A 12,267-nucleotide genomic window follows, 5' to 3' on the forward strand; every position below is an offset into this window, starting at 1 on the left:
CCCATGAATGTGATTTTCCCTGGGGGATGGATGGAGAACACCATTTGTCATATAGTTCTTTCTATCTTTTCCCCGCAGTTTGAAGTTCTGTGTATAGTTTTCTTTATTTTCTAAGTAATATTATTTTGATTCTTTGTCCATCCACCCCCTACTCCCCACACCCCACTGCCGTTTAGTTACTGGGAGAAAAGTATGATTGAGCGAACAGCCAGAGAACCAGTCTGAGGAACTGCTAATCTGGCAAGACAGCACTGAGCTGATGAGACTTAGTGACTTGCAAAATCTCACTTTTGAGAAGATTGATGTTGAGCACTTCCATTTTTGCAATTTGTTTTGGCCCAAAAGATGTCTCAATAAGTAGGTTCACAAAGTGAACAGGTCGATATTGTACAGTGTAGAAGGGGCAGCTCTCTACTCCACTGCCAGTGGACAGAGAGCTCACAGCAGGGCTGAGGGTAGAGAGGGGGCCAAGGCTTGCTCCTACTCAGGGCCCTCCATTGCTGCAGGATGCCCTGAGACAACACCAAGGAGCGTGTTCCCACTGCGAGAGGAAGCGAGGAGGACAATGGTTACCGCCTTGTGATGCCTCAAGGCAGACTGGTCCTGAGCTTAAGGAATCCATGCTTCCAGGTGAAACAGAACTGTGTAGTCACACAGCTTAATAACCACGCCTTATTTTTACATTCTGATGATTTAACATCTGGGGCCTTGCTGACTGTGGAGGGACTGCTCCTCCCAGGCTACCCAATTCCCAGAGAGAATGAACAACTTTCCCACAGCACACTTTAAAAATGCAATCCAGCCTATCTGGAACCCACAGCCCAACTACCTCCTTTACTGGGCACTCACCGTCTGGGGCACTGTTCTTCTGACCTGATCCCTCCAGAGGCAGGTACTAGACAACTAGGGACAGCCCTTATGTCCCCAAGCCTGCTGAAATCATTCAAACTGGCCAGTCCTAAGGTTGCTTACCCTGCCCCATCAGAAACCACCATAAAGACTCTGGCCCACTGTCTGCACTCCCTCTACCCCTGAACTCCCTGTGCTTTCCTGGGTGGCCCTCGATGCTGTGGCCTGGCCCTTCCTTTGGGCACTGTGAGGAGCTAGCTGTTTTCCTATGGCAATTGTCTCTTGATCTGTTGGCTTTCTTGCACCTTGAATTTTCTATAAATACACTGTGTTTTAAAACCCACAGCTAGATGGAATTGGCTTGACACAGTTTAAAAAACTCTGTTTCCATTCCTAATTCCAAATTGGGAGAGAAAGATCTTGATGATCAGGTGTGTATAAGAAGGAGGCTTCTGCTTTGAGGGACAAGCAGTACTCACTTTCCAGGGGAACCCGCACTTTGTGGGGACACCCCGAAAGGCTGCGGTGGTGGGGGTAGAGCCCCGTCACGTGTCCCGTGCCATCACACCCAGGGATCGGGCACTTGGTCTCCCTTTTTTCAGGCCTTGGTGAATCTATGGAGAAATTAAATTGAGAAATGCATTTGGTTATTCTTGTTTTTCTTCCCATTCAATAGAATGGCCTTGCAGGGTAACATTCTCACTTCATTCAGTTTTACTGTTATAAACATTCTTCTCACGTTGCCTTGAATAAGACCCTCAACTAAGACCTGTGGAAACAGAAAACATGTTTTCAATTTTCTTGGTTTCATAAGTAAAGGCTGACACAGGGCAAGGGAGTGTTAAAATACAGAGATGGTTTTAAGTTGTCATGTCACATATTGCAGTTAGAGCCTCATTATGAAAAATCAACCCTGTGCCAGGGGATGAACAGGCTCCCGAAAAGAAAAAAAGTCAGAAAGAATTTATTTAAACCAAAACCATTTCTTATTGAAAGTCTAGAAAAAGATGGATTCAAAATGACAAAAACAAAGAAACCACCATATCTGAGAAAGACCCGTCTGGCCTTGGCCCTGCAGGTCCCTGGGCTTGAGGGTGGACAGCAGAGCCTGCTCCCTGCAGAGCAGCTGGCAGAGTTAGGACAGGGCAAGGATACTGGCTTGTGTCTTGTATGTCCAGTGCTAGTGATTCACGGTCTCGAGATTCCAACACCCCCACGGGTTGCCACTTGGGATCAGCGTGCAGTGAGTACGGGGAAGAAGCTGCTGATCTCACTCTAAATGCAGAATCCGAAAACTGAGACAGCAGGAAGACTTGGAAGGGAAATGTTCTTGCAGGAGGCTTACAGAAAATAAAAGTGCAAAGAGTGCAGACCACGGAGCAGCAGTCCAGAGAGCACCCTCAGGAACACCAGTGTGGGTGGGGCCCATGGGAGCAGCCAGGCATGGCGAGGGACACCACCTGCTCATGCATTTTCTGGGAGCCTGGGGAGGGGGAGGCTCCAGACAAGCTTGGGGTTTGATTTTCTGGCACACACTTTGCCACAACTTAAAGGGTTACATAAATATATGCAATAAATGAGGACCAAACATGAATACTGGTGAGCTTAGAACTAACACAGATGAGGCCTTATTCAGAAATGTTCACATTCATGCCTGAGATGGCAGATAAAGTTGAAACAGAGATTCACTCCTAGAGCCAAATTGCCCCCCTAACTTGTGCTGGGAATAACACCAGCCATGGGGAGCGCCTGTCCCACGGCACTTGGGTCAGGGAGAAGAAAGAGCATGAGAAGATGCACAGGAGCCCTCAGAGAGGGGCAATGCAGGAGGAAAGGAGGCTACCGGGGTCTGCAACATGAGGCCTCAGGAATAATGAGCACCTAGATGCTAAGAGTGAAAACAGGGGCCTGGCGCGGTGGCTCAAGCCTGTAATCCCAGCACTTTGGGAGGCCGAGACGGGCGGATCACGAGGTCAGGAAATCGAGACCATCCTGCCTAACACGGTGAAACCCTGTGTCTACAAAAAATAAAAAATAATAATAATAAAAAAATTAGCCGGGCCTGGTGGTGCGCGCCTGTAGTCCCAGTTACTCGGAGGCTGAGGCAGGAGAATGGCGTGAACCCGGAAGGCGGAGCTTGCAGTGAGCTGAGATCGGCCACTGCACTCCAGCCTGGGCGACAGAGCAAGACTCTGTCTCAAAAAAAAAAAAAAAAAGGGAGTGAAAACAGGCAGTGTGGTCCTGCCCGAGAAGATGCTGACAATGGAACACGGGGCCTGCGTGCGAGGGTGCGGAGCCTCCTGTGCTCCTGTGCAACGGAGCACAAAGTCTGGCCACTGTCACGGGATGCGACAGACATTTCCTGGGCGCTGTATTGCGAGAGCAGACGTGCCTCTGCCATACCATGGCACCCCAGTTGCTGGATGATCAACAGTCCTGGGCAGATGGGGCACAGCAGGTTGAATGTAATGCAATTATATGGGGGCATGGATTCAGCAGAAGGGGGAAGAGCCAAGGATCCTTCCAGTGGTTCTGTGCTGAGGGTCAGGGAGGTCAAGAGACAAGGCAGGAAGTCTCAAATGAGCAAGGAATGGCCAGATGATGGGGCTGCGGCCAGCAGGGGGCATTTAAGGAAAGATAGGACCTAAATGTGCCGGTGTCAACACTATTCTCTCTGCATTTCGTAATAGACAAATTAAGAGTTTTGCGATGCTCTGTGATTTGCGGATATATGTTTTATTTAATCCAAAAATAGTGCCAAATTTCAAGTTGATGTGAAATCTGTAGACCAGTAGGTCCAAATTCTTAAAATCTGATTAGGGGAACTGAGGGGCCTGACACCATAGGAGAGTAAGTTAGAAAAAAAGGAGAAGAGCAATAATGTGTATTTCGATGCCCTTCCTCTCTTGGACCTTGCCCAGGTAAGGCCACGTTTCTAAACCACATTGAAAGGATTGGCGTCGCACACTTCCCCTCCTCACCACACTGTTTGTCTGCAGGAAGCCGGAGAGGGTGCTAGAGATAAGGCAGGCTGGCTCCTGCCCAGGTGCAGCCCACTGACAGTCCACCGTGCCCCTTTGTCTGCAAGTCCCTCCTCTGCTGGGTGAAACACAGATGCAGGGAAATGCTCTGGAGGGCAGAACCTGTTTGCTTGATAAGAAGCCAGAGCTTGAGCTTGGGGCGACTCTCAGGCTTGGCTCTTCCTCTGTTTTCTTTGTACAGTGTTGCATAATGAGGGTGACCTTATACTCTGGTGATGTTACACCTTGGTTTTCCTGGGACTGTCCTCATTCACATCTGATGTACTCATGTAATGGTTCATAGTGTTCCCCTTTTCACAAGCAGGACAGTCAATGACATGGCGACTGTACTTACATTGCAACCTAAATCTCACTAAATGCTTAGTGGCAAGAGTCTAACCAAACTAATTTTAGAATTGCTGACTCATCTGAAAACTGGGGTTAAATGAGATTTTAAAACTCCTGAGTTTTCTCCTTAACAGTGAAGTTGCATGGGCAAGGTGTCTGGGAAGTTAGGCTGGTATTTTGGAGAATATGGCTATCAGTTGGGATGAGCATTGAGTTAACAGCATGGAGCGCATGTCAGAGACAAAAAACATCCTTCTTGTGCCATTAGATCCCACATTGGGAACAAGGAACAGGAAAGGAATACTCAGTTTGGACTCTGCAGGCCTCCTCTAGACTAAGCCTGTGGCTCTTCAATGTGGGCTTCACCTTCTTCACCTGTTTTGCTGACTAGCCTGCCTGGTCTTGATCTTGCAGAGGCTGCCCCCATGCCTCAGGCACTAGGATATACCGCTGACTCATCCAGCCCTAGTAGGAATTCGGTAAGTCTCCAACTGGCCCAAATGTTTACAAGCACAAATTATATGCCCTTAATTTTTGAAAACAAAAAAAGAAGTTTTAAAAGCTCTATAAAATTATCCAAAGGATCATCAAATACTTTAAGATGTGGCTCAAATAATTAAGTTTCTATAAATACTAGGTTTAATTGCCTGTAAGGTATCATCAATTGTTTAACAAAACAAAACAAATCATCATTTTGTGTGCTACTTAGAAAGAAAAAAATGATTGGTAATTAAACTATGGTATATTCTTCTGAGTTCAGAGATGATAAAATGGAGAAATGATCATGCCTGTAATCCCAGCACTTTGGGAGGCCGAGGAAGGTGAATCACGTTCGAGACTAGCCTGGCCAACATGGGGAAACCCCGTCTCCACTAAAAATACAAAAATTAGCTGGGTGTGGTGGCAAGCACCTGTAATCCCAGCTACTCGGGGGGCTGAGGCAGGAGAATCACTTGAACCTGGGAGGCGGAGGTTGCAGTGCACTGAGATGGCACCACTGCACTCCGGCCTGGGTGACAGAGCAAAACTCAAAAATAAATAACTAAATAGAAATGATATCTCTTAGGATCAATAAAATATAGTATGTCAGAAATTGTGGATTTGGGGAATTTTGAGTAAATCCCATTTTTTTTTTCTGATTTTGTAGTTTCCTTAAAAAGTTAAATACAATAAGTTGCACATTAGTGGGAGTGCAGAGCTAGATACAGTGTCCTGTCCTGAACCACAGGCTAGTCATTAATATTCTGTCCCCACTCCAACCCTTGCAGGATGTTTGCATGGCATTATCTTGCTCCTCACTACATGACACCATTTTATCCTTTTTTGTTTCCTCAGCTCAGAGCTGTAAGACATTATTTGTCAAGATTGCAGGTGAGTGCTAAAATGGATTTAAAATGACAAAATACACAATTTGTTTCTGGATAACTCTCAGCAATCAGAACTTCTCAACCACACTAACATGTTATTCTTGTAAGCTGTTTGGGTCCACTGCCCTGATTTTTCCTAAGGTACTCCTCTCCCTAATTCTGTGGCTCTCAGGTTTCAGAGAGACCAAGAATCACCTGGAAGCTGATGGGAAAAAAAAGTGCAAATTCTGGAGCACTGATGATGATGGAATCTGAAAATACTCATCTTAAACAAGCATTCTAGACACTAAGGATTGCTCTTGGGAAGCTCCATAAAACTGCTAGAACCAGCATCAGGCTCATCTGGTGTAAGACTCTGGGAAGAAAGAGCAGGGCGAATGCTCCAGCGAAGCAGGAACACACTTTTCCCAAGGCCTGAAGAACAACTCCAAAACCTCCTCAAAGCACACCTACTCTCTCATTGAAGTTTGGCCCAGAGATGTACGAGCCCCGAGTTAGAGAGCCAGTGAAAGTGTAGGCTCATAAACGCATTAACATCCAGGTTTATCCCAAAAAGGACCAGAGCATCCTGCCTGGCTTGCAGTTTTATCCAAGGATGAGGGTGGCAAAGGAAAATTAAGTTTCTGGAATTGATTTAAGATCCAATAAATACTGATGTACTTCCAATAATGTCAAATAAAGTTATTTCTAAAGGTATGATGCATTTTTAAAAAGCAGTTAAATTAAAAGAAATAGATTCAATGAACTTTTTTTCATGTGTGAAAATACCCAAAACTAACACAGCTTGACTGGAGAATAATCTAGAGAGTGGGGGAAAAGAAAGAAATTGTTTATTTTATAATTATACATTGATTTTTAAGTTGCATTAAACTGTCAAAAAGCTATCTGAAAAAAAATCAAATCTGACTTTTTTTTTTCAAACCCTAAAGCACTTTTATTCCTAAAATAAATGCAAAAATGGGTCTTACGTTTATTGTGAAAGATTTGTCTTCCACCCATGTCAATAACTTTGGTTTGCCTCCTTTCTCCTGCTAGGTGCTCCAGCAGGAACCTGTCCAGTTCTTTGTAGGTGTTATGGAAAACACAACCTCGCTCAGCCTGCAGAGCAATTGCCTGCTCCAGCAAACTTAAGTTCCCCTTGGCCTTTTCCAGGTCACTAGACTTTTCCGTCATTACTGCCAGGCTCTCGCTATCTTCCTCCTCAACATCAGGGAATGAGGGCTGGGTGTTGCCATCCAGGGGTTCTGCATGAGCATTCTGTGGGTCTTTCCTTTCTGTTTCAGAATCACACCTGTTCTCACAAGGGATAAATTTGTCACCCTCAGTTTTTATTTCAGGAACTTCCAATAGGTCTTTTTTATGATCTGTTAAAACATACTTTGGGACTCTAGGTGGTTTGGTTTCTTCTGAGAAATTGGAGCCACTGTCCCAGCCATTTTCTGCACTTTCAGAGTTACTTTCATTGTCATCAGAGGAGCAGAAGGGTGGCTGAGAATCATCGATCTTGTCTCTTCCATCATCAGAATGAATCAGAAAACACTCGTCTGCTTCATCGCTCTCTGCTTTTAAAGATTGGATGCCACTGTCATTTAAGTTTTCACTTGTGGTCTGAACAGACACATTTTTTTCAAATTTCCCCAAGTGCATTAAAGACTTGACCACGAGCTCTTGATAACAAGAGTATCTGTCTTCCTTCCTACTGGAGTTTTCTTGTGCAGCTGAAAGGAGACTTTCATCCATAGGTTTTATCATGACTTCCTCTACGGAAAAAGAAAACCAATATTTGAAGAGCAAGAACAAAAAATATTTTAGAAAATTGCAACAAGTTATATGGATACACACACATGTATTCACATACATATGTACATACACATACATATATGTACACATATACATACATAGTATGTGTAATATATAATCTCTATTAATTTTATAAACATTGGTGAGAAAAACATATATCCTCTTAAGAGAAAACTTAGACCTTAATATTCTAAGAACTGTGTTAAAAGAAATGAGCTATTATAATTTCCAACATGTTAAGAGGTAAGTACCTCTGAGGTATTGACCAAGAAAAGAAGTAGACACTTAACACTAATAGTATTTGCTGAATGTGAAATTATTGTTACTGTACTTCTTATATTCCCAACTCTTAGGCAACCAGAAGAAAATCAAACATATATAATAGTATACATTGTAAAGGAAATATTAATCAGTTTCTCTGTTAGCATGGCAATGTATTTTCAAAGCCATTTGGTTTATGTTCTCTACTCTCTAGTCTTTCTCAGACATACTTTCAGATTTTATGGACTGATAGCTAAGATACAATACATCTTTCTGAGGTTTTCAAGACTTCCTGTTTACCTTTGTAATTGTCATCCTAAAATTCCAAATTGAAGGAAACACAAACAGGAAAATTAGCATGATCAAATCATATCTTAAATAGTAGTAACACATTTTCTGGTCCATTACGTGCATGCACTTGTGTAACAAGAAAATGAAACAAGGTGGGGCGTTGGAGAGTGCTGAATGGTAACTAGCTGTTCTCAGTACAAGGCTGCTTTGGGTCCTGAATGTGAAGGCACCCCGTGAGAGGCACTCCGTGAGAGGCACCCCGTGAGGAGCCCCCTCGTGCCTGTCCATCCAGCACAGTCTATGGAGTGGCTATTGTCCCAGGCAGCCATTGTTGTCTGTGTCATCCCCCCCTTGCTCTGGGAGTGGCCAGGTTGCGGTGATGGAGTGTATAGACGATAATCAGCCTACCCAAGCCTGTCCCAGTGCAAGACACAGCAAGTGAAAGTGGATTCACAGGTGACTCCAGCCCAGGCCCAGGCACTTGGGGTGTGCCCAGTGCACACCAGTCTGCGAAGTGCCTGCAACACTGCCCAGACATCCAAAAAATAGGAGGCCTGTTTCTGTGTCTCAAAGGCAGGGTGGGGGGATGGGAAGCAACCAGTAATAAGTCCCCATTAAAGACTGTTAAAGACACCAAGAGCAGTGCATTCTGTGCTAATAAACATCTTTGGAGGGAAGAAAAGCACAGCCATCGGTGTGAGCGCTGAGGGAGAGAGTGCCTGTGTGGAAGACAATGTGTCTTTTTGGTCTCATTTAATTTTTTATAAACATTGTCTCTGACAAGGACACTCAAAAATACATCTCCATCATCTTCCTTTCTGGTAATTATCTCCCTAAATCAACACTGGACTGCCAGGATCAAGTAAATATTGCCATAGTAACTAAAAGCATTTTTGGATGAAGGGAAGAATTCAGTCACAACACTAGCCCCTGTAAATAATGCTGATTATAGGGTGCAGTCTTTTGTTGGGATCTATTCAACATAAACTGAAAAATTTAACATTTTAGTTCCTAGAAAAAAGGCTGGATAAACAGGCACATAATATTTGATAGGATGGCCTAGCCTCTCCTGAATTCATATCAGAGGAACTCCAGGTTTAAATAATATATTAAACATAGTCTAAAATGCAAATGAAGTTTTTCTCAATATCACAGTTGGCTATTAAGAGAAAGTGTAAAGGGTTATGATAATTTTAAAGTATTATGAACTACAGAAAACAAATAAAAAGCATTTTCAGTGAATATGCTCAATTCATTGAACTATTCTCTCACTCCACTTAACTACCCACATGTGTATGATAATGATTTATAGACATTATACCTAATTATGCATATTTGGGCTGTGTTAGAGTGCTAACAAAAGCTCTAGAAAGCAACAATTACCTCTGTTGCTTAGCTACATAGTTTAAAATATTCCTATTAAGTGCAGATCACCAGAGAGGCGGGAGTGACAAAAATGCACATGTGCACGACAATGCATTTCACTGTGCTGCTGCCAACTGCTCGCATTTTGGGTCATTTCCAGTTTACATAATTGTTTGGTTCAACTGTTTGTTATATGCTAAAAGAAAATATTTATTAATTATTCCTCAGAAAAAGAGGAGCGCCACCGACAGAGGTGCCTGCACAGCACACGCGGGTTTCTAGGGATGTTCTGCAAATCTGCAAACCAACTTTCCACATTCCATCCCCCTCCCAGGCTTTCACTGGAGTCATAAGAAAAAAAGTTGGGTTTGCTTTGGAAGCTGAGAGATCTGTGATGGGGCGCTTGTTTCTCCCAGCTTTGCAATGAGTTGCCTTCGTTTTCTCAGGCTGTGTGTGTTTATTTCCTTTGGGGGCCTGGTGATTTATTTTGTGCCTCTGCCACTGAACCAACCTAAAAAACGCTGTTGTTAGCATCAGGTGGACTTAGGCTTGAGTTCTGATCCTGCCACCCTCTCTTGCGAGCTCAGTGGGGCTGCGTCACCTGTCTGAGCTTGGCACCACCACTGGCACATTGAGGAGAACAGTTATCACCCTGTGCACCCTGTGGGGGCCACACGGGAATACCCAATAGGCATCCAGTCAAGGGTGGCTCTCTTGCCCCTGCCCCAGATACTATTTTAGAAGGTAGTCATGGCAGGGGTTCTATGCAACCCTTATCATAAATAAGATGGGCTTTTTTACCTAGGATAATTACTAACATTGACCCCCAAGGATGGGCAGAGTTCCACTGTTGAGAAGGCTCAACTCAGTTCATCCCCACTCCCAGCACACTATGCCATGTTCACTAACTGCCTTTGGAAATTGAGTGAGTGCATGATGTGCAATGTGGAGGGAGAAACTTCTAGGGGGATGAGGTGGTGTGGCTGGCCTGGCACTACCTGCTATGTGACCTTGGACAGGCCCTTGGTTGCCTGAGACTGGGTCCTCATCTTCAAAACAAGGAAGATCCAATGATCTGATGACTGGATGGGTACTTCAAGGATCCCTCCTAGGACAACAAACTGTTATGTTCCTGGCATGGTGTTCAGCTGTTTATTTCATGTAATTGTCACAATAAGCACAAGAAAGGCATTTTCTACTCCAGTTCACAGAAGGAAACTACAATTTTACAGAGGGCCAGGCTTGCTAGAGACCACATGGCCAGCCAGTGCAAGACTGAGACACAGGACCAGGGCTACGTGGTCCCCACTCCAGCTCTGCCCTCTGAAACATGCTACTCCAGGTCCCGCAACCATGGAAGGCCATATGTCCTGGTTGGTGTTTTGGAAACACAGTGACCCTTAGGAGAAATGACTAAGAACACTAGTAGCTCATTATTTTCCCAAGTTTGGATATTTTCAAGAGTGAATTCATATGCAGAAGATACTAGAATGCAATTGCCAGTTAACTTTTTTTCTTTTTCTTTTTCTTTTTTTTTTTTTTGAGACAGAGTCTCCCTCTGTCACCCAGGCTGGAGTGCAGTGGCTCAATCTCTGCTCACTGCAACGTCTACCTCCTAGGTTCAAGTGATTCTCCTGCCTCAGCATCCTGAGTAGCTGGGATTACAGGAAAGCGCCACCACACCTGGCTATTTTTTTTTTTTTTTTTTTTTTGTATTTTTAGTAGAGACGGGGGTTTCAGCATGTTGGTCAGGCAGGTCTTGAACTCCTGTCCTCGTGATCAGCCAGCCTAGGCCTCCCAAAGTGCTGGGGTTATAGGAGTGAGCCATCACACCCAGCCAGTTGTCAGGTAACTTTCAAGGAGAAGAACGATGATGCTCAAATTATAAGTAAAATAAACAACACGACCAAACAAAACTAAAAGTGAACCAACCTCAACTTTCTTAACAACAAAACTCTAATAGGTTAGAAAATTTCTAGGGTCAGCTCTTGGGAGGGCATAACCAGAGGGTTACAGCCAGAGAGCAGACTGTTCACTGGTCCAGGCCTTTCTCCATCCTGAGTGCATTCACAGTGCGGGGAGATGCTGGGATGCTTTTCTAGAGTAAAAAGTAAATGCTTCTGCCTGATACATACAAGGTCACAGTTGTTTATTTACTTTAAACCAAGACCTCTACTCGGAGTTTTCTGGTAATCCTACAGATACATATTAATGAATCCTGGCATAGATGTTGGCTGTTCTGCAACGATACAACTTTAAAACATCCTCTGAAAGTCACAGCATATTTTGAGTTTGTCTCCTTTAGTAACACTGGAAATATAATTGGATTTCAGTTCTGTTTCTGTAACTAGCTAGGTTACTTTTATAGGTAAATGGGCTTTCCCGGCCTCTTGAATATGTACATTTTGCTGGGAATAAAAGCCTTGGAAAAAATGAATTCATCTTTCAAAGTTCTGAAAGCAGAGTGGTTTATCCCTTATTTGCTATTAGTTGAAAGATAATATGTGTTAAAAGTGTCCTCCCAGCCCCTAGAACTTCTATGACTGTGGCAGATTTCCCCATGAGCTTGTGGTTATGCTGCTGGGGACCCCACACCGGGGCTTGGTTAATCTTCCTTCTGGTGACTCTCATTCTCCCTGCCTGTGTCAGGAAAGCCTGTGCTTATTGCTCTTCCTCCCTTCTGGCAGTACTTTGCAAGCTCGTCTCCTCAAGAAGGAAGAGGTAACTGCATGGTTTGTCCATATTCTCTTCTATCCCCTTAACAGTGATCTGCATCTTTTTGAAAGACAGCAGGTTGAGGATATGGATGAAGTTTGTGCTATAAAATGGAATAAAACTTTGCAGCATTCAAGCTTCTGACCTCAGTCTCTTTCTGAGCACTATCCCTTCTCTCATTATCTGAGCTTCCCAGCTGCAGATGATATAATTGGGAACACACCTGGCCAGGTAAATAGCCTGGGGCAACC

The 12,267-nt window shown here is 44.0% G+C and overlaps 1 protein-coding gene across 1 annotated transcript in view; it reads right to left on the bottom strand.

Annotated features, from left to right (window-relative positions):
• Window positions 1–12,267, bottom strand: part of ST18 (ST18 C2H2C-type zinc finger transcription factor) — a 108,828-nt gene that overhangs the window by 54,886 nt on the left and 41,675 nt on the right. Inside the window, exons 4-5 of the mRNA XM_028852671.2 lie at window positions 6,553–7,344; window positions 1,329–1,463 (exon numbers count right to left, since the gene is read on the bottom strand). Coding sequence (XP_028708504.2) covers window positions 1,329–1,463; window positions 6,553–7,344 — 927 coding nt within the window. The remainder of the gene's footprint in view (window positions 1–1,328; window positions 1,464–6,552; window positions 7,345–12,267) is intronic.

This window comes from Macaca mulatta, chromosome 8 (genome assembly GCF_049350105.2).
Source record: "Macaca mulatta isolate MMU2019108-1 chromosome 8, T2T-MMU8v2.0, whole genome shotgun sequence".
NCBI lineage: Eukaryota > Metazoa > Chordata > Mammalia > Primates > Cercopithecidae > Macaca > Macaca mulatta.